This window comes from Pezoporus wallicus, unplaced genomic scaffold (assembly GCF_028554395.1).
Source record: "Pezoporus wallicus isolate ANWC-B61680 ecotype Strahan unplaced genomic scaffold, APGP_CSIRO_Pwel_v1 contig_8057, whole genome shotgun sequence".
Classification (NCBI taxonomy): domain Eukaryota; kingdom Metazoa; phylum Chordata; class Aves; order Psittaciformes; family Psittacidae; genus Pezoporus; species Pezoporus wallicus.
This window is the reverse complement of record NW_026637044.1, coordinates 2,467,726-2,490,505: the sequence shown is the minus strand read 5'-3', so window position 1 is coordinate 2,490,505 and position 22,780 is coordinate 2,467,726. Positions and strand designations below refer to the sequence as shown.

Below are 22,780 nucleotides of genomic sequence, written 5' to 3'. Positions count from 1 at the left end.
CTGAACATAGGCTAAACCTGGTCCAAATTAACTGAACCAAAACACAGGAGGATGGTTAATTCTTTCATATTTCATCTCACTAACTTCATTATTGATGACTCCCAATATGTCCTATTACAGTCAAGAGCTTCTTGGCCAGGCCATAGTCCTCTCAACCATCATTCCGAATACCAAGATAAATGTTCATTGCTGTGGCTAATTTAGATAATGTTATTTTACATAATAGCACTTTTAGTCAGGAAACATTCAGAAGCAAGCTTGCTAACAGCTGATTTGGGGAGAAATTGTATGTGCCTGCTTGAAATTATCTTGATTCTTTTTCCCCTTAGCTTATGATATGCTGAATTCTCAGGGTAGAACTCAATTGCTTAAGCATAGGTGTGTTGAATAGTATTTAAGGTGCTTTACAGAATCCACCTGGCTCCATTCTGTCTTTGTAAAACATGCTTATACCTCAGATGACATAACTATATAGAAGATACATAACTATAATAAACCTTAAATATCCATGGACTGTAGCAGGCCTCAGGTAACTAGTTAGGCATTGATGTCTATATTGTAGGAAAACGAATTAAAATATCTGAATCTGAAGTGCAGGAATCAATTTAATTGCCTAAATATTTCCACATGAAAGATCCTGTACAAGATACTTACACAAGGTTTTCAAAGATGACATGGGACCTATGGGAGACCTGTACCCTCCTGGAGCAGCACATGGACTCCAGGGAAATCTCAAATTACTTTAAAGACCTATGTTTAGCCAAGTGTATAAAACTCTTAGTAGGTCTATTACTATTCAGTTTGAAAATTCACTATGTGCAGCATGGAACTGAAGTCCTTCTTTGCTCAGGATAAAGAATCACTAAAGTGAGATTACAGAAAGGGCTGTGTTAGGGAAAGGAAACTGGCTCTTGAAAGATGCTGATTTAAAAATAAATAATTAAAAAAAATTGCTTGTTTGGGTCATTTCTACAACTCTCAGACTCTCCGCTGATACCCTGTGGGCTCAGGCTTGGAACTTGACCAATTCTGTTATTTTAGCCTACATGAAGGCAGGAATTGCATGCTGCAGAGAATCTCCTGTTCTCTGAGTCATCATGTATACCCATAGAACATGCATATAAATCACTAATGATTTACCTACATGGGACATCATCTCATAGCAACCTGGATTGCAAATATATTAAGTGCTATTTATTCCTCACAAGCTCTGAAATATAAGTAGTCAACAGTGCATGCATCTGAATAATCTGCAGTGGAGTATCTCAAAAGGAAACCCTTCTTTGAAAGGAGGTAAGTCACATTTATTCATAGTTTCTGTGATATGCTTGTGGGATTGGCAGATACAAGAACTTTGGGAGACCCAACCTCCTCTGAAGAGGCATGTGGAGGCCCCTCATCCATTTCTCCTCTTTATAAACTATAAAGGAGACAGAAGAAGATGTTTCTTTTGCAGATATCTGAGCATGGATGTCCTAGAGTACATCCTGAAGGAATCACTACACAGACATGATAAATTGAGATCTCCATTTAAGGCTCAATCTCATGGTCAACCAAGTGGAGTTCAAATTACTACTTGCTAGTTGACCTACAGCAATTCTACATATGTGGATTCCTAGCCTACAGCAAATGCTAGTGAATGTGATTTAAATTAACCCTTTTTTATTGTGGGTAAGCAAAGTCTAATTACCTCACTTGCTGCAGGCTAGCATTGAGCACACAGACAGTTACCAAGGGTCAGCTGATGTGCGGTAACTTGTTGCACCGCAGAAACTTGATCATGAGTTTAATTTGCTATAACTTACACACACAGGCAAACCTTAGACCTGGATCCTAATTCCTTCTAAACCCTCAGGCAGTACAAAATTGTCTAAAAGTTGTATTAAAGAGAGGCAGCAGTCACGCTGATACACCTCTCTGCTGAGATGCTATTACAAGATGGGCATCAGCCCATATTCCTCAAAAAACCCTTCCATTTTGCACAAATGAAGTATCTAACAACAGTAACAATTTTAAAAAAAATCTAAATTCCTGAATCTTTTTCAGCTTAAATCATTAAGAAAGGCTTGTATGAAATAGCAACAAAACTGTTACACTAGAGGCAGCCAGAATCCCTTGTAAGAGAGTTGAGCTTATAGAAAATGATAAAACTAATTTATCTCTTAAAAATAAATTAAGTTATAAATCACTTAATAGCCCTCTTTCTTCCGAGACAAAAACCAGCAAATAAAGTTCACCAAAGGTCCTTAGTAATAGGTACTGTGACACTACAGCTAACTCTAAGTCAGAAACACACCTCATTGCTGTTAGAACAGATATATTACAAAAGACACACTGACAGTTGGGTTTTTTTCCCCCATCCCATCTATGTTTTCTGCTGCTCAGGTAGAAAATAGACATGATCAGCAGTGATCTCAACATAAGAGGAGCCCTGCTCACATCACCAAGCCCAGGACAGAATACAAAAATACTTGTTTCCCAGACCTTCAGTGGTCCACAGGGCTCTCTTGAAATGACATACCCAGCAGGGGACAAAATCCCAGCCAGATACATGGATTATATGAGGGCTTTTTTCTAGCATTGAAATGGGAACCAGCAATGGTTCACTGACACTAGCCAGATTCAGCTGAGGGGTAGACCTGAAGTACAGTGAAGTTAATGAATCCCCAGCTGGCCAAGTCCATCAAGAGAAAGGATGGGCTCTCCCTCCCTTTCAAGATCACAACTGAAAGCTCTTCCCAAAAATGCATTTCAGTCCAATACAAGTTGTCTGAATGAAATGGAAAATATGTGGTGAAATCTTCATTGTCATCTTAAGAAATGAACCCATACAGCTTTACATCCCAGACCCACTTTTAAATGGATCAAATTATCAGTCACCTAATGCTGAAGTTTCTCAGGACAGAACTCAGTTCACAAACTGAGACATGTACACATAGATGTCTGCATACAAAAAATGTCCAATAGGACTAATTCTGGCTTTACCAAATCCAACACATGCAGTGTATTTTGCAATTAAACCTTATCAATCAATTACTGCTGACGTCCCCAGTCATCTCTGGGACCCAGCTCTCAGTATGTATAAGAAAGCCCAGGAGACATGGACCAAAGAGCTGAGCTTGCTATTCCCACCATTCCCTCTGACTTTCCAAATATTGCATCAAATTAAAGAGTTTCTTAAAACCTAGGTGAAACATGATGAGAAGAGCAGAAAAGTTCAGACACTGTGGAGTTACAGGAAACTAAATGAATACTTCAATTAGAGAAAAATGTAGTCAAATTTGTTTAATTTTCTGCAAAGCTGAAACTTGGATTTACCTAGAAATTCAGTTATTATCACTTTCGCTATATCAAGAATGGAATAACCATCATTAAAAAAATTGCCATAGAATTTTGAAGTTCGGTGGATACCAAACTTGTATTCTGCAAAGCCACACTATTTGCAATGACATCTCTTACTTACTCAGATTGCTCTGAGGAAATCTCCCCATTTCCAAGTTGTCTCATCTGAGCACACATCCACAAAAGCCTAATGAAACTATGAGGTTTATGCTTATGAAATCAGTCTGGAGACAGAGATTTTCTCACTGTAGAGGTCTGAAACAGAGCAAGAGGGAAGCTTCCAGAGATTCATAGCTTGGTTAAAAACTTCCCTGGAGTCAGGGTTGCTATAGTGTTAGCACAATTAGGCTTTAAAAAAACGTGTAGGTACTAGTAAACTTCTCAAGCCATAACACTGTGCAAGCAAGCTTCTGAAGCTTCCTCAGCCACAGTGACCTCATATTTCACCTCTGCACTGTAATACTGTTGGTGTGATATTTGTCAGCTGCAGTCCCCATCCTCTAGGCTATAGTCCTGTGCCAGTTCACACCATTTCAGCTTTAAACAGGTTCTCAAGGCTGAAGGGCTTCAACAGATTTGCAAACACCTCTCTTGATTCATCAGGACTGAAATCTCACATGTGCTCATGGCAGAAACCAGTGCTCATCCCAAAGCTGGTTACCTGGAACAGAGTTCATCTCACCTCTCTGTAGCAACCTAAAAGTTAGGAATCTGGTTAATGATATCACTTCATCCCCTTTGTCCTCCTAACAGAGAGATCAGGGCCTCAGAAGATCGAGTTGCTCTGTCCTAAAATAAGCGTCTAGGTGGGATGAATTGCCTTCTGGGGGAGTTAGACCCTACAAAAGTAGTCTACATGTAAGCTATAAACTAGATGTTAAATTTCCAGATAGCAGAAGCTTGCTAAGATGAATCCTATACTTCTCATGAGCCATACACTTTCACAAAAAAAATTACACAGCAAGTTCAGAGGAAGAAGTTTTTAAATCACCTTTCAGCATAGATAGCATGCAGTGTTGGCAACTCAGCCTAATATTTCTCCCAAACATTGTCAAAGTTATACTGAGCCATTGGCTAGTCACAATCCATCAGCCACCCTCTCAAGGATGCAGTGATGAAAAATTGCTTCTATTTTATCTATAAAGATCATAGTGTCCCCATTGCAGCCATAAATGGATTAACACTTTGCACACCAGGCTTGTAACAATGCTCCAGTTCTACAAGAAAACGTGAATTAACAGACCGGAGGCCAGTAATCCCTTCCTAGAGTGGCCAGGACAAGCTGCTTCAGAAGAAAATGTAAGTACCTTGCACAGGACATTTGTGGAACAGTGTTTCCTTGCATGAATCTTATTCTGGTCTTTGATATCCAGATATCACCTTAAGCCCAGAAATAAAAGCCCCACAATATTTGATGTCATTAATTATGACAATTCTAAATGTCTGTAATATCTCTGTAAATATTGCCTAAAAATACTCTATTGAAAAATCCTCTTGAACCCTGTCAAATTTTTGGCCTGATTAACATCCTGTTGTTCACCCCAAAGCTAAAAACTGGCAGGTTCTGCTTCAACCTGAAGACAGAACGTAAGACTTACTTTCCATGGGAAGGGTGGTAATTTTCATTTCTTTCTGAGGCCTTTTTAGTATATGGAGTTGACCTGCCTTCCCATTCAGTTTTCATTTTAAAATATATTTTAATGGCAAGCTTTTTCTTTCTCCTGAAGTCTGCAGAGAAGTATCTACTTCAGTTTGTTTATGTGCCTCAATTGGAAGAGTTGAGCTGTTTGCACCAGAAAGGATTTGGGTCTATTACCTCGTATCTCCAGGCAAAATCAACAAGGAAGGTCAAGGACTTGACAAACACTGAAGGCTTCTCATCAGCCACTCTTAAAATAGAGATAAAAGCCTTCCAGACACCAACTGGCATCACATCAATGACATTTGTTGGGTGTTTAGGCACTCAGTCATACCTCCCAACTTTAGCTGTCTAAAAGGTAGGTGTTTAGGCTGTTTCTAGAGTGGATAGAGAAAGATAGGCAACTCCAGACAGTGATTCATCACATCCACTAAAAAGATACCTATCTCAGGAAGGATGAATTGCCTTCAGAAGATGCCCATCTTTCTATGGGGAGGTAAGATGATTGGCTCAGATAGTTAAGCAATACATGGCTAAAATTGAGTGAATTCCATAGAGAGATCTGTTAGAGGAGTGTGCTGTCACCCAATAGAGTACAAATACAAATCCTTGTAGGCTTAGGAACAGTGTGTGTCCTTAAACTTTCTGAGAAAGCCTTATGTTAAGAACTGAGTTGTCCCAGGTTGGTGGAATGCTTCCTTAAGGATGAATTGAATCCTCTCAAACTAACTTGAAAGGAGATGCCTCAAGAGAACTTGAGTCAGCCAGCCTTTGGGATCATCACAAGACAAGGTTCCACCCCTTAAACAAGTGATTGGTTTTTGGTTTGATTTGGTTTGGTTTTTTTGGTTTGTTTTTTTTTTTTCTTGACTGGAACATTGAGTCCAGTTCCTGGAACATTTTAAAGACATTTTCCCTTATTCAGTCACTTGGGCTCATGCAGTTATGCTCAGCCTGCTTTTAGGCAAAGCTGTCTATCTCTGCAATCCCAGATCAGTTTGCCAAGAAATGAAATTAAGGTCTTCTCTCCAGAGCTGCTGTATTCCTTTGTGGCCATTTCCGAGGCCTAAGGGAAGTGCATTGAAAAAGCGGTAAGCACCTAGTGACCTCAAAGCAACCTGCAAGCACTGCTCATCTTCCAGCCGCACCACCTCTTCTTCAGTGGCTAAATAGTGTTTTATGTGACTAACTTTCATACCTCCACATATTTAAACCTCTTCAGGACTCAGAGACTGGCTATGAGAAATGGGAATATTAACATTATGTCAATGCCCAGAAGGTGTCTGACTACAGAGCTTGTGAGGCATCAGTAGACTATCTGCGCATGTCGGCTAAGGTTGGCCACATGAATCTCAGGTGCAACTGTGCTCTGCCAAAAGAGTTCAGTGGAGACAAGCTCAGCAAATACTTTCTGGCAAACCAAAAATGCACTAAAATAATTATAATTGTAAATATAGAAATGGCAGGTTTAGGGTTTTTGAAAAAAGGAAGAGCTTAATGTTTTTCTTCAAGATGCATTCTCAAAGGTACTAAGGCTAGAGGCACAGACCCAAGTTACTAGGAGTCAAACCAGGGTGTGAGACATGTAACACCCATGTGAACATTCTTACCCTCTGGTATATATGAACCATCTTGTATTTATTGCAGCTAAGAGCATTCACACGGGCAGTTACCACAGAAAAACTGGCATCTTATTAGTTCACACCCTAACTTACCTTGTGGTAATTTGCTCATGTGCCCATCCCCTAAGGTGCCATTCCCAAAGTGAAGTTAGAGGACGCAATGTCCCCTTTGTACTCATAGTCAGCAACCTACTGGTTAGGGCACTTACCCATGGTATGGGAAAGTGAGCTTCGTAAGTTTCCTCTGCTTGATTTGAAGCAGGGTTTTGAACCCAAGTTTCTCAAATCTCAGTAGCACAACATAGCCAACATTATTCTATTCCACAGAACTACTCAATCAATTATTCACATTGATTGAATCCTGGCCAACGCTGGAGATTAGCCAGAATCCTCTGGAGCTCAGAGCAGAAACTCTCAACACCCATCATACCCACAACCTGGGTGAAGATCAGGATAGGTAGTATATGGATAGATTTTGTAAGTGCTGAAGCCCATTAGGATACACAGTAAAGTTCTGCAATTCTGTCTTTGCATGCCCCAAAACCCCATCTAGCTCCTAGCCAAGTTTTGCTCCATGTTGTCAGATATATACAAGCCTTAACTGGGCTCCTTCTCTCTCTTGCAATGGGATTGGAGATGGCACTGAGATATGCCTGCAATTTACATACATTATTACTGTATGTCCCTGATGGCATGTATAATAATGTGCTGTGTACCAGCCCAACAGAGGAAAGACTCCCTGCTCTTAGGCTTGATCTCAACCTGTGTGACCCAGCTTGGTGCCTGTGCATAGAAAATGAGCAGAACTGCCCAGATATTTAAGGATAAACACAAGGCTAAGGAGCACTTTCCTGGCCCAGAATCAAAGTATGAAGCAACCTGCAGAATCAAGCCCTAAAGGAGCTCACAGTCTAAGACATGAGACAAAGAGATTGCTCCAAAGTCTGTTAAAGTCAAGGGAAGATTTCCTTCGAGTTTGATTTGTCTTTGGAGTAGAAGCTAAAGCTAAGGAGAGGGATATGTGCATGTAGCTGGCTATGCATATACATACGTATGTGTACCTAGGCATATGCATTATATATGCATATAACTATCATCCTTCATAATGTGTATTCCTTCTCTCTAGAGAATCCTCACGGTAGTTTCTAACTGGCCTTTTGTAGGTGATGTCACTGGTAGCAGCCAACACCAATCCACCAGAGAATTTCTGCAGGTGTTATGCTTCACTGCTCCCAAAACACAAGCTAACTGTTCTCACAAAGCCTTCATCACTTTTATTCACTCTATCTTGTGACCTTCTACCAAAATGCCTGCAATGCATATCTGTGCTGTCAGGTGCATACCAGAGGAGGAACACAATGGTATATGTCCTGGTATGGAGACAAATTGGGGCTGCAAAGGAGCCCTCATCCTTCTTGAACCCAATGAGAAGGTTCATTTGCTTCATCTCTTCTTCAGTCATATGATGCAATATTGTCTATCAAGAGGTTCATGGCATGGCTCACTCCCTTCATCTTCTCCTTCCTCCCACAAGTGACATAGCCAGAAAGAGAAAGAAGGGGGAAGAAACAGATGAATGGATTTAAAAAAAAAAAAAAGAAGAACTAGAAAACATAGAGCAAGGAATTATTCTGTGGGCACTGAAACTTGTGAGCATTGGCTTCTCTTTCCTTCTGTCTGGATTTATGATGTCCAGGGAACAGTGAACACACACACGTATGCAGGCACACATGTGCATGCTTACTTACATGCACACAGGGCCTGCGCACAGATGCACACACATTGTAGCCTCTCCCTCTCGGAGGGTCATATCTCCCTGCTACTTAACTGCCAGTTTTTGTGAGACTTGTGGGTATCCAATATCTTTGAAAACCTTTGCCAAATGAAATTCATTAGGCCAATAGGTTCAAACGTCATCATGGGGACAGACTGACAGGCAGCAGGGTTACTTAAGCCTTGGCTTGTGCAGAAACCAGTTGTAAGAGATGGAGTAGAGGAGAAATATGTCCGAGAGCTCTTCCATGAGTCTGTCCCTGCCCTGCTGCTAGCCTGCCAGCCAGGTAGCATGAAACACATGTCCTGAAGGACACTGGTCCTTTTGCACAAGGTCTCTACTTACACTTACAGGTCTGCATTTTAAACACTCTTAGGAAGGACCTGAATTTCCCATAGAAGAGGGCCAACACTGCCTGAAAATCACACAAAAAACACCTGAGGTGTCTTCATCTATCCTTTCCTTATATTAATAATAAAGTCTAACTTACTTTGCAGTGCCTAAGGCTAAGTTCAAGCCTAACTTAGCACCCAAAGAGTTTTAATAACAAAACCTATGTAGAGACCTGAAATTTAGGCAGTGTAGAGGGATATTCACATCAGTTCTTTCACTCTTCCATTATATTGATGCTGGCATATTCTTCTGGCATCAAAGAAAATCCTAGTCATCTTTCCTGACATCTTTAAGATCAAGGAAATATAAGATAAGCGAAACTCTTCCTTATTCACGTTAACAGAAACAGTCTGGGAATTTGAGGACTAGACAGCACAAGTGTGTGAATAAATTCGTACAGATCTTATCAGCAAGGTCAGCAGAGCCATAAAAATCTCAGCCTCAGGAGAAGACAATATGAGTTGGGGACTCTTGCAGCAGCAATTTCAGAATCACGACCAGCCTTGAGGGTGGTCTCTGTCACTGCCTCCACTTGGCAGCTCATCACCAGTTACAAAAATCAGTCCAACTGACTGTTTCTTTGGTGAATGATGCTTATGCAAGAGCACTTTTCTTGAATCAGCCTTAGCACTGTAGGCTAGCACCATAGAAAACCAGAAAGGACTATTGCAGAAATAGAAATTCCTTGTCCATGGGCCTACAGCTGTGGGCAGGATGAACATAAGGATTTGGCCATGGTAGAGTTAGAGCATTTGACCTAACCTTGTTTATCGAGAAGTCAGGCACTCAACTAGTCATCTTTGTTCTCTTGATAACCAGCACAGAGAGATTGGCTGCTACAGAGAGAGTCATTGCATCCAAAGATTGACATCAAAGATAGGTCTGATGAATCACAGTGAGGAAGTGTCAGCCTTCATTCATTGACTAGGAGGGGAACTTAGATGACTACCTCAGATGAGATGTCCAGCTCTAAGACAGAGTATGACGACAAATCCTGCTCAGCACGGCTGCAGTGCGTAAGCACTATGTACATCTCTGCATCAGAGTGAGCAAACTTAAACACTTCACTCATGGTCTCTGTCATAGTGACTCATATGTGTCCAGCTGCCCTGGATGTTATCCTCACCTTAGTGGGTATTTTTTTTTTCAGTAGTGAGTCAAAAGTAACTCCAGCACAGCTCTTGCTCGTGTACTTCAGGCTCTGCTCAGTGACCCCACGCTGTATATTGAAATGCGATGTGCGCAGCCTGCTTCTGCCAGAGACTGTAGGAAACAGTCTTGTTTGCCAGCTTTCTGATTCTCCTCTGTCCAGACCACCAATCTGTTTGTTTAGGCTTGTGAAAGGTAAAGAAGGGATATGACTAAAAGTCCTATGTCCTAATGATGTGCTTTAGCCTGAGTTGCCTTCCCCCCCTAGTTTATCACAGCAGTTCATTAGATAGCCAAGATCTTGCACGTTGCCCTACCCTGCTTGTACTAGAGATGGACAAATTAGGTTCTTGCATGCAAGAATCCAAACAAAAGCCTTTATTGCCCAGTTCCTGGAACCTGTGTGCAGGAAAGAATTTCTCAGTTTATTTTGTCTGAGTACCATTGTCAGAAGCAACAGGAGCTCATCACTGCTGGTGGCAGACACCACCCCTGTATCTGTGACTGCAAATGTATGATAGACTATTTAACCCTTGAATTAGTTTCTGTACTACAGTTTGGAGAGTCTTTTGGTAAACATGACAGTTTATATGTAATTAATTTTAATGGCAATATCAGAAAGCTGTACTGACAGCACACTGCCCTGTATTATGACTAAACTTGAACCCTTCATTTGCCATTCACTGAGACTACACATTGTGTCAGCAGGACTCATGGACTCAACTCTGGTTTCTATCACAGACTTCCCATATGCCTGTGGGCAAGTTGCACCAAGGATTTCAGTAGCCACTGGATTAGCATTTCCCTGTCTGATTCCCAATCTTCTGCTAATGTGTCTTATCTATTCTCTTTCGACTCAGTCCTCAGTCGTTTGCCCCATCTGTCTGAACCATATACTTTTCCAGGCAACCAGCTCCCACTATGCTCTTAGTCTTCTGCATTAAGTGACTTTCAGGTTTTGTAATCAATCCATTAATATCCATGACCCGTCCTGTTAAAAAAAAGGCTGTCATCCAGTAAGTTACTTTCTTACACAGATGATATTCTTGTTAGTAATGACTCAGTGCTAGCTGCCTCTTTTATCCATTACTTCTTCACAATTCTGATTTAGGTCTATTTAATCCAGCCTGGGACATATGAGGATGGATGAGATGATTTCTGGATTGAATGATTTGATGATATTAGAAGCTGTTGTACCTATAGTTGCAAACCCACAGTGGGATGCATCTCAAGTAACCTAAGGTGCCTAACAGGTAGCTAAATCTGTGCTGTTTAACCTCTGTTCTCTCTATGACGTGTGAGGAGAAATAAGCACTTCAATAAAAGCAACAATGCTAATCCACTTTTCCTCACATTCAGAATGAGCTAAGAGTATTCATGGACTACTCACTGCAATCCACTGACAAGGGGCAGCTCAGTAAAATTAGTTAAGTGGTCAGATTATGGCAATGCAGTCCATATATCTAAGGCATAAAGCAAGAATTATGTTTCTAAATAGCCTTGCAATTCACTTTTATCTCTTTTCCCACTTAGTCTCCTGTTGCTTTGTCTGAGCACTTCCACTATCATATCTTTCCAGATGGTGACCAAACCACACCTCTGCTAATGTTGAAGTAAAAGAATTTCAGGCCCTGGAGCTCAGGCTGCCACTTTCTTTCTCTTTCCAGTTACACTATTTGTAAATGAAAGCGTATCCAGGCCTTGAAAAAAAATGAGCGAGCTGGTGAATGGGCTAGCCTAGTGGTATGCGGGGTCAAATGAGGTACCCAGTTCTCCTGTTCTGGATCAGTAAGGCAATTTCACAACAAATGCAACTGAACTGTTCTTCCCATGGAAGAATGTGCAAGAAACTGAATTCCTGTCAAACACCTTTCTGAAATATGGGATTTTTGCTCAGCTCTGTTATATATATATGGAATGCAATGCCAGGACTTCAAATGATAGTTGTCTAAAGGCAATTCGGTCATTAAAGATGTAAAGCAACACCCACCAGTATTTTCAAAAGAGTCTTCTAGTGGAGGTCTCCTCTTTCAGTATTCTACATGAGTATTTAGATCACAGAATGCCTACATGTTCCTAGCCTTTAGGAATGTACTCAAAGGAAAAAAAGAAAAATAAAGGCAGATAGATTCGTCTGTCTAAAAGGAGATATCTTTGTCTGACCTAGTCATCCAGGATCTTCTGGTGAGAGAACTGGTACAGCTGGGATGTGACTCATCTCATCTGGAAGTAGATATCTAACATACATCACATGAATTGCATCTTATTTGTCACCAATAACTCTGAGGGAAACTAGGCTACAGACTACTAAAGCTGCAGTATCATTCTCCCCCCAGAAGGGGTAGGATTTAAGTCTGGATTTCCCCAAACCCAGTATTAACTAGATTTTTATGCCTCTAAAGGAACTGTGGGTGTCACAGTAAATTCTACAAATCTTATCTGATGCCCACTGGTATTTCCCCAGTCTTCACTGGGATTTGGATGGGGCCCTACCTGTCCAGAGAGAGCTTGGAATGTCCCATTTCTTCCCAGATACTGCAGGTTCGTGAAAAAATGGAAAGGTTCCCTTAAGTGCGTCCCTCAGACTGCAAAGGATTTAGAGTAGCTTTCTGTCATGCCACACAACACTGTCTAGCAACAGGTTCTATCATTGTTCTTCTGGGGGCAGCGGGACAAACTGAATGGCAACTGGTCAAGGAGTTTCATTCCTGCCTTCCCACCCCCTTGTAAATATCTCTATTAGGCAATGTGCACCCTTTTGGAAAGAGAAGAAACTCCTACTCTACTCTTGGCTGTTTTGGCTTCATTTCTCAGGCTTGGCTATAGCAGAGATGGGCTCTGCCTTTTCTTGCTGCTCTGTGCCACAATGTGAGTTCTGCTGAATGACAGCAACTTCCTTGGAAACCTCAACGTGCATAACTTCTGCCATAAAATTGCATCTTCCAACAGACATGCAGAGGAAATAGCAACCTGGAAAGTGAATTTAGGAGCTACAGACTAGGAAAAAATAAAAGCTTTTGATTTCAGAGAACTGTAACAAAATGAGAGGAATTGTCTGAAAGAAGATACAACTCTAGCGTTAATAAGAGTTGCTATGTCCTCTGCTGAGATAACTGTCATGATACGGAAGCAAGGAAGGCGTTTTGTACCTCCATTTAATCTAAAGTTATATCACAAGCTTGTGACGGTGACTTGTGGATGTGGTTGGAGGATGATGGGAGACTGGATATGTTTCAGTGTGCTGGATTAGAGTCAGGATTAAATATCTTACAGAGAAAGCTGCAATACACCTAAGCTTCTTAGCCTATGCTGAGACATGACAAAATACAAGATGTGAATTTGCTGAGGAAAGGGATGGCCTAGAAGTTTTTAGTACCAGCCTGGATGGCATGCACATTCCTGCAATAACATACCATGGCTGCAGACATTCCAATACACCAATGAGCATTGTGCACTGAAGAGCTTATTTAAACATAGGAGAATGATGAAGAAAAAGTCCATGACTTTATTTTAGCTGTGTGAAATTATGCCAGGCAATGGTCATTAGAGTTTATATTTTAACAGCTAGAAAAGAAGTAAATGAAGAAACTCTCAAAGAGTTATATCCCTGTTTTGGATATAATCTGACTTAAACCTGTATGACAGTGGTGGAGCTGGTTGCTTCAACTTCTTCACAGCTGCAGAGGTTTTAACCAGTCAAGCTCAGTCTAATGAGCATTGCACCATAAGAAAGTGCCCACTTCCCATCAATGAAAGGAGCGAAGAGCACCTGGCTTGGATGGAGACATCGAAATTGCAGATACATAATGGGTAAAATGAATTCCACCCCAAGGCTTTCTCCTGCAGAGAGGCATCAAGTGCTACTGAGATACTGTAAAGTTTTCTTGACTGGCCTCCATCTGCTGCTGAGTGAGGAGTGCGTCATCAGTGGGTTGTATACAATCCCTGACTCTGAGACCTCTGAGGACAATCAGGATCCCATCAAGCATCTTACCTGGAAGTAGAACCTATGCATAGGCTCTGAGTGGGACCCTGAGCATCTTCATTTTTGGACTAGATGTCTTTCCTGGAAGACAAGCTTAACACTAGGGTTGATGCTTGGCAACTGGGACAGTTCTTAAACCTGTGATACACATAAGGCCATGCCAGAAACGTGAAGGTCTACCATGATCTGAGCTCAAAGAACCTGGCAAACCTGCTCCAACACACTTTGAGCCTCCACTGAAGGGGAGAACCGATCATCCCAGACAGCCGGGATGCCTTATGAGGCCTGTGATGTGAAAAAGGAACCAGCCCACATGCTATGATATGACCTTGTTGGTGAAGCCTTAGAGCAAAGATGCAATCAGAGAAAAGCATTTCACACCAACAGAGTGTGGAGAAATATGCATATTAGAAAAGAGCAACAGCATCCCTGCTAAGAATTATCACTACACTAATTTAAAGCGTAACTGACTATTATACCAGCACGGAAACTGTGATAAGAAGACCAAAGGCACCTTGAACTCCTTTGATGGCCCAGGCTCTACAAATGCAAAGCTTTCTCTGGGTGTCAGCAACATCCAAGTAGGAAGGGAACTGTGAATATGCAGGTGACAAACACGGAAAAGAGACAAACAACACGTTTGTGATGCATAATGCTCTCCTCTGGTTTACAGGCTGTTTTTAAAAGCAGTGCCCTATGTTAGGAGTTCAGAACAAGGGATGTATTGGTTCTTCTTCCCTCACCTTGTTTTTTGCAAGCATCAGCGGAATTTGGAGTGAACTGATGAATTTTTAGATGTTGTGTTAAGATGATAACAGGATTTAAAACAAACTTTGCTACTTTGAAAGGGACTGAAGGGAAGAAAAGCATTATGAATGGCCTGGGCTATCTGGACGCAGTTGGTTTAGAGTTTCAGGAGTGACTTTTCTGCAAGACCAGCCCTGAGCCTGATTCAACAAAGCCCATCCTGGAAGGGCACCTGCCCTCAAAGACTTCCCTGAGTATTCCTCTCCTTTCAGTACTAAGCCCCAGTAGACTGCCTTGGCTTTTATGGACCCTGGGCCTTCATTTGGCTCTTGATGGTGTCAGCAAAGGAGAGATGGGTTTAGTAAAACAGGATGGGAACAGCTCTTGCTGCAGCCTTGAGTCTGTGCCCTACCCAGCCTTACCTGGACAAGACATACGTGCTCTGGCCAATACTTCTCCCACAATTTCCTCTTCCTTTCCACTACATTTCAGTGGTTTTAACTAGTGCCATCACACCAGCACCTGCCACCACCTCACTGAGCAGAAAGCACCAAGCTCCATGTTACCAGAAGACAGTGAGTGCCTATTTTGAGCCTAGAAAGCCTTTCTGGTCCAGTCTTCAGACCTCCTGCATGCTCTTCCGCTTCCCTTCCCAGCTGCACTCTTTTGCCCTGCAGCATTTCTTTTCAGATCCAGAGCAAGATCATGAGTCCAGTACTGCTCTGAGAAGGAAATTTCAGCATGGATATTGATGGGAGTAGGACTAGTCCATCCCTGCTCGCAGGATGCCCTGGGGATGAAACTGGATGCTCAGTGCACAACCAGCTGTGTTCACTATGGTGTGTGCAGCTCAGCTGTCCACATAGAGCATCTGTGACTCAGAGCCCAGAGGATTCCCCCTGTGTGCAATGCTTGCTAAGTGCTATCATTATGCCCAATAAAGCCACCTGAAATGTGGCTGGGCTGTTTGAGTCATGCACCCGAGTACAGCAAGCACAAATGCTGAGCAAGCAAATGCTGGCACATCAGCCCATAGTTGTCCCATTGGGCTTTCCTTGCATTCCCAAACACACAAAGCAAAAACATTTGTTTCTTATGGAGTCTAGCACAGAACAGCCACCTTCACCTGCTGCTGTGCACCAATGCAAAGCACTGGTGATGTGGGAAGAGATGTGGAGACTAGCAGTCTATCTGGAAAAGCAGCAGCAGTGCTGCAGGGCTGGAGATGAGCTGGCTCATCACAGTTGGAGGAAGTGGGATGCAAGCAGGAAAGGATTCCTATACATTTGGGATGGAGCCTCTTTTCCCCTGGTACAATCAGCAATCCTCGACTTTTCTTTCCTATGAGAAACCCCACAGCAAAAATCAATGTTCTTCCAGCTTGACCCTTCAGAGGGAGAAGTCAAAAGTCTTTTTTGGCCAAGAGAATGCCAGAATGCCAGGTTATGACCATCCCCCTGTACCAACTACTTACAGCAGATCCAGCTGTAGAGCTGAATCTGGAAAAAGAGATGCTGTGTGCACAAGTGAAATGTGTCATCATGCTGGCACATGAGCTCAGAGAGGAGAACGGGACCCACCCATTTCATAAATGTCTCCTGCTCCTGCTGCAGTCCTATGTTTACCCTGCCCTGGTGCTGTGCACTGCAATAGCACTCAAGGACATGAGGCCAGTGCAGAGATGTCTTTAGGGAGAGAAAGAAAAGGCTAACCTACTCTCAATAGATCTTAGTGCTACACCCAGCCCTACTGCAGGCTCATTGCAATGTCTGGGGCAGGGCCTTTAAATTCTTCTGCCTCTGCTTACCTGCAAAATTGAAATAGAAAAACATCCTCTCCCTTCCTGAGCACATACCAGAGCTTAAGCCATGTTAGTAAGTGCTCAAAAGTTTTCAGGTGAGAAGTCTTAGAGGTGTTCAAATATCTGTAAAGGACATGTTTTGCCTCTGGGGCTACCTGAAAAGGGCTGGGGAGGAAAATGATTCACTGTTCCTTATCTTAGTTAGGAAAGGCTTGCTTGTTTGATAAAATGCATTCATCCAATGCTTTGAATATCAAGTTGCTAGTTTTCAGGTTAACTTATCTAATAAAGTCCTCTTAAAATTGAAAGAAAAAAAGATAAAGCCATGAATATGTAGCAGGACAGCACAATTTAATAAAATGAGACTAAAATCTAAGTAGATGAGGGCTCTTCTTTAGCACACACTGTGCTCTCTGGGAGAATCACAGCCCTCCCCATGTTTTGAAACAGGGACTTCTTGCTAAGACCTTGCAAAATTTTTAGTTCTTGCCATGAGAAAGGCTTCTTGTGTGATCTTGGTTCAGTCATTTAATCTCACCAGCATGGAATCTCCATGCCTTGCCTATGCCAGGAGCAACATAAATACCATTAGAGTCTGTTCCTCCAGTCCCACCATGAAAAAATGGAGATGGGAAAATATTTCCCCTACCCTTTGCACACTATATCTTATGCGTGGATGAGGCAAGAGCTATTTCTCACCACTCACATCTACACAGCAAGATCCCCTAGAGACCCAGTGGCGCTCTATCCCCATTGCTGCTTTGGTGAAGATCACCCATGCTGTGCTCAGGAAAATGTAAGCTGGTGGGTGATTTCCTATCTGAGAGTAGGCTAAAACATCCTTCCAGGATTATACACTACCTGGCAAAACAGGGCCATGTAAGATGCTGTTGTAACACAGATACACGTGTATAAAGACAATTCCCAAGCCTTGGGGCAAGGGTGGGAGAGGGCTGCATGCACAGGGATTGCACTGGGTAAAGCTGAAATGGAGCCACCTCTGCAGAGGAACACGACAACTCTTTAATACTGCTTCACAACCCGCTGCATTACAGAGGAAATGAAGATGAATGCCATCACCTCGGAAATGTCAAAATCCTTGACTCCAGCTAATCGAGCGGAGGAGAAGTGAGTAGATGCAATTCATACTTCCGAGCTCTAGAGATTGTTTTAGGAGCTCTGGTGCCAACACACATGGTTCACGCTGTCCCTTGGGTGACCTTCAACTGCTTTGCTTCCCTCCTGGCTAACGAGGGATGATCATCTCTCACTTAACACAGTTGTTCTGTGCCAAACCTAAGCTTTGCTTTCTCAGGTGCGGAGCCTGCCAAGACTCCACACTTGCTTCTCTAGGATTTGCAACAGATGGAAAAGCAGCTTTCTCTTGGGATCCAGAATCCAGCCTGGCTTTCACCCACCCTGGCATAAACAGAAGGCTGTTGCACCCACCTTGAGGGGGACAGATCCCAGGAGAGACCTGAACCAGAACACAAGCCAGGACTTCATCCATCACAGCTCTTACTGTGGCGATGCCATCAGACTCTGACAGGAACATGTTCAGGTGTTGCACCTGTGTATTGTTGCAGTAAAGCTACTGGGTTACTTGCCTTTCTGTTGGCAACACTCCCTCCCACCATGCTCCCCCGCACTTATGTTTCCTGAACTGCAAAACAACAGATATGGAAAGATCTCTTGGATCACTTTCTCCAATCTTCATGAGCTATAAAATAGCTACTGCAGAACATCACAGGCTTTGGCCAACTTCATCCCATGTGGGTGAGTAAGCCAGCAGAGCTTCTGTGACCAGTCTGGGGGAACAAGCAATAAGAAGCCAAGAGGAAACATAGGCTGCAGCCAGGAAAATATTCCTAACACACATCTTTCACATCCACAAATACCAGATTGGCATGTCCATTAACTCTGCATTCACTCTGGTACTAGCAGTTATGGCTCACCTCCTTGACCAGTTTGTTATGGAGCCAATCTCCACCTACCGCACTTAGGATGTGGTACAGGTGCTACAGGGAGCAGCAGAGGAGAGAGGAACTCCACCACTACCAGTGGGAACAGAAGAAGGGATAGACATTGCCGCCTAAAGCAATGCGACCACATCAGGTCCCAGCCAGGGCCTGTCTACTCCTGTGAGACATCCTCTTCCAGTCCCTTTCCAGGCACATACTTTAACCTTCTACATCTCTCAGTGTGCAGCACGCTGCCTCAGATCCCAGGAATAACGACATTTGAGATGCCAGCTGGCATCTCCACTGTGAAGAGGTCTGCCTGTACTGCTAATTCAGCCCAGCTATCCTCTCTGTTATCATCTCCCCTAGTACCAGCCTTCTGGGCTACTGGAGGTTAAGATTCCCAGTACTGAAGCTCTGTGTTTATTGCTGGTTTTTTTCCCCTCCTGAACCAAACTCTTTTTTGCTTTTGAATCATTTCTGCACTCTGACTGTCCTCAGACCAAGTCAGGCCACATGCCACTGATGAAAAAATAATCTAAACCAAATCAAAAAGCTTTTTCTGTTGCATGTACAGTCAGCTGGTCAACCAAATTAGATGGAAGAAGTTTTAGCTTTGTCTGTGCTGTTACTGTGACTCTGCATGGACCCCAGACCCCCACAGGGTAGGGGACAGGTTACATCTAATCCTCCCCCACCTGTGAATTCTGCTTCTGCATTTCCTGAGACTTCCTGCAGTCGCTGCGCTCTCTCTCCTTTCTTTAAAAACAAACCAAAAAATGAACAGCACTAACATCTGGGGAAAAAAAGCCCAAACAAAACAACAAGAAACAATGTATTTTTGCTCTTAATCTGCCCACCCTGGGTATGGAAGAGCCTGTTGCTGCTACCAGTAGCTACTTTAGGTTGAACAGTGTTGGAGAAGGTCCCATGGGGTTACTGTGCCGCAATAAATCACGCCAGTGCATCCCTACAAACTTGCCACATTAGTCCCGATGGGAAATGGTGTTCTCTCATTTTGTTATTTTTAAATAATTGTTTTTAAAGCCTATTTAATCCCTCTTTGTACATACATTATTTAGGAATTTTCTGGTTTTAGGAAGTTACCCCCCCAGTCATCACTGAAAGGACATGGACAGATCAGGAGAGCATTGCTGCTCTGGGGAATCTTTCCCTTTTAAACCACTGAACTTTTCCCAAAGGTACCACTCATCCAGATCTATGCGGAGACCACTGGCACTGCACAGCCTGATTTTAAACAGGTGCCCCATGCCACAGTAGGAATGGCAATTTAAACAGCTCAGCCACATAAGGAACTCTGTTTAGAGGTAGACAATAATTATGGTAACTCATGCCCACTGCTCCCCCTGACAAATCCACACTTGATGTTTCCCCTAATTTCTTTCCTTTGGGAAAATAATTAACCAAAACCTACTGGAGAGTATCATTCCTCATTCCCTGCTTTTGCTCAGACTGCCTTGAAGCTGAAAGAAATATAAGTATCCACAGCTCTGTGTGCTTTGCGGTGAGTTTACGCTTTAATTACAAACTATTATTTGGAGGGGGGGAGGCATACACTAGGGTGGGTAAATTACAGATTTTCTGCTGTAAGCAGTGAAGTTGCTATGAGCTAATACAGGGGAGGCTTCAAACAGGGATGGGTAGGATGCCTGTTGCTTGTGCAATCATACTAAAAAATCTCTGGCCCTCACTGCAGTTACTTAGAAAAGAAAACCACCACCAACAGCAAAAATAATCAAGCAGAAAGAAAAGACCAAAATTAAATTAAAATAAAATGAAGCAGAACGATCAATCTGCTAAATAAGCCAGCTTGGAAGCAGGCTTTCCTTGACTAGGTCACTTTTGGAATGGATTTTGGGATGTGCACAGTTGTGTCCGCGGGACCCTGTGCTACCTGCCATCCCCAATTCCCAGAGCTGTTCCCCAGCTCCAGCCATGGGGTAGCCAAGGGGTTATATCTTGCTTGAGGATAAATAAAGAGGGAAAGGGGTGTGTGGGGGGAATTTAGGCAGCCAATGCAGCAACACCCGGCCTCTCCTCCGACTCCCCCACCCCAATCAAAACCTCCTTTGCATTTCCATGCCCTAAGGGAGGGTTGCTGTCTCTGCGAAAGAAAAGTCTAAAACCGCTGGTTGGCACAGGGGAAGGATTGGAAAGGGGGGAAAAACACCCCCCCAAACCCAAAGAGTCATCGTCTAGCTCCCCCCCTGCACACACCTGATGCCCCGGCTTGGAAAGAGACTGCCTGCCCTTCTCTCCATCGCCTCCTTCCCGGCTTTTCCCTACCGAGAGCAGCCTCTCCCGCACCTACGGGAGTGGGAACGGGAGCGGGACCGGGAGCCGGGGGGGCCGGGGCCGCTCTGCCCTCCTCTCCCCTCGGTGGGTGACAAGGGAATATTTATGATGGTATTAGAGGAATGCGTTTCCTTCTCCAATCAGGAATGCAACCAGAGTTTCTAATTATAAGTTAGATGGTGGCTGGGAATAAAAGATTGCTTTTTAATGACTCCCGTCCAGGTGCTCTTTCTGCCTGTCTTCCCAAGAACACATTTGCATTTTATTGCTTTTCTCCCATCCCAACGAATTCCCTGCTTTCAGACATACCTGAAATACTTTGGAGAGACTGCCTTCAACACCCTCACCTCTGCACCGCCGGGCAGCGCAGAGGTACCGCGCCCGCGGCCCCCGCTCGCCTCCGATCGCACCTGAACCCCGCTAACGCCCCTCGCCAGATGAAAGGGGACACACACACACACACACGCACACACATTAAATGCACTTAAAACAATTAATTATTACTAGCAAAATCTTTTGGACGCCTCTGAGTTATTCACAGCACCGCCCGGGCTGCGCAGCAGCTCCCGGTGCCGTGCACCCCGGCCTCCTCTCCGCGGGGAGCGGGGCTGGCCACTCCACACCCGCGCAGCCCCACGCTTCCTTCGCGCCGGTGCCGGCGGAGCAAGAGTCGGCCCGCTCTGGGGCTTCCCTGAGCCCAATTACCTCCGCGGGGTAATTAAAGCAGATCTTGCAGTTACATGCCTTGCCCAGCACCATTTGCTTTTTGTAGGGGAGAGAGAGAAAAAGCTCTTAAAGGCGTAGGGTGCAAAGAGCAAAAAAAAAAAAAAAACAAAACCCAAACCAGAAACAACAAACCGGGATAAGAAAGCGCGTTATCCCGGGGGAAACGGGTGCGCAGGTCCCCGCCGATCTTGCGCTGGGCAGCGCCGGTCACACCACCCCTAGACCGGTCTCTGCTCCCTGCTCTGCCTTTCCACAGCCAGCCCAGGTTGTTCAGCCTCCTCTCATCTCCTTTCTCTTTCATTTTCCCCCCTCTTTTCCCTTTTTTTTTTTTTTTTCCTTTCTCCCTAAATATTCCTTAAAGCGAAGGGGAAAAAAAAAAATTCATCCTTTCTCCCCCTTCCTTCCACCTGACTAGCTCGAAATCACCTTGAAATGCTCATGTCAACTTGTATCATTATCTCTTTAATTCAGGCAGCGCCTTTTGTTCTTCACAGGAGAGGATCAAAGCACTTAAAAAAAAAATAACTTTCCGATCGCTCTCGCTCGCTCTCTCTCTTTTACAGTAGGAGAAGGAGAGATCAGGTATAACCCAGTCAAAATAAACAAAGTGAATGCATAAATAAAAAAGGTGAAATGCAGGTTCTAAGAACTTGCTGGCGCTGGAACAATCCCACCTCTTTAGCTGAGTGGCAACGAAAGGAGAATTTCAAGTCATCTTAAGCGCAGGGGTTGCAGAGAAAACAGAGGAGGGGAAAAAAATAAATGAAAATGAGAGGAAAAAAAAAAAAAAAGAAGAAGAATAAAACTTACCACCAGATTGGGTAACTTGACAGAGCCTGACTCAACCCACAAAGAAACAGGAAATATCCAAAAGAGGCCATTGATGAAAAGTTGTCTTTTTTTTTTTTTTTTTTTTTAACCAGAGTTGCCAAAAACCTTCCTTTCTTCTGAGGCAGGATGATTATTTTAATAATAATAATAACAATAATTTAAAAAAAAAGTCAAATGAAGTGAACTCAACCCGACCAGGTAAATCCTCTCTTGCTTCCTCTACTACTCTCAAGGAAAAAAAAATCTCAGAGAGGTAAAAAACTCTTCTCTCAGCCAAGACACTGAAGGCAAATATTAAAAAAAAAAAAAAAAAAGTTTGAAGTAGCTCTCTTAAAAAGGACCCAATCAGCACTTATTGCCAAAGGGAGAATTCTGATGCTTTGGCTTGTTCTGTCAATCAGGAGCGTGAAGTCAGGAATGAGCTAATTGCAAGGAGATAGTGTTTTAATACTCATTAGGGGGCACGTTGGCCCACAAGCCAAGGGATAAAATGT

The 22,780-nt window shown here is 43.3% G+C and overlaps 1 protein-coding gene across 1 annotated transcript in view; it reads right to left on the bottom strand.

The window, feature by feature from the left end:
* Positions 1-22,366, bottom strand: part of WNT3A (Wnt family member 3A) — an 87,183-nt gene extending 64,817 nt beyond the window's left edge. The window contains exon 1 of the mRNA XM_057402794.1: positions 22,266-22,366. Coding sequence (XP_057258777.1) covers positions 22,266-22,336 — 71 coding nt within the window. The 5' untranslated portion in view covers positions 22,337-22,366. The remainder of the gene's footprint in view (positions 1-22,265) is intronic.
* Positions 22,367-22,780: the final 414 nt, after the last annotated feature.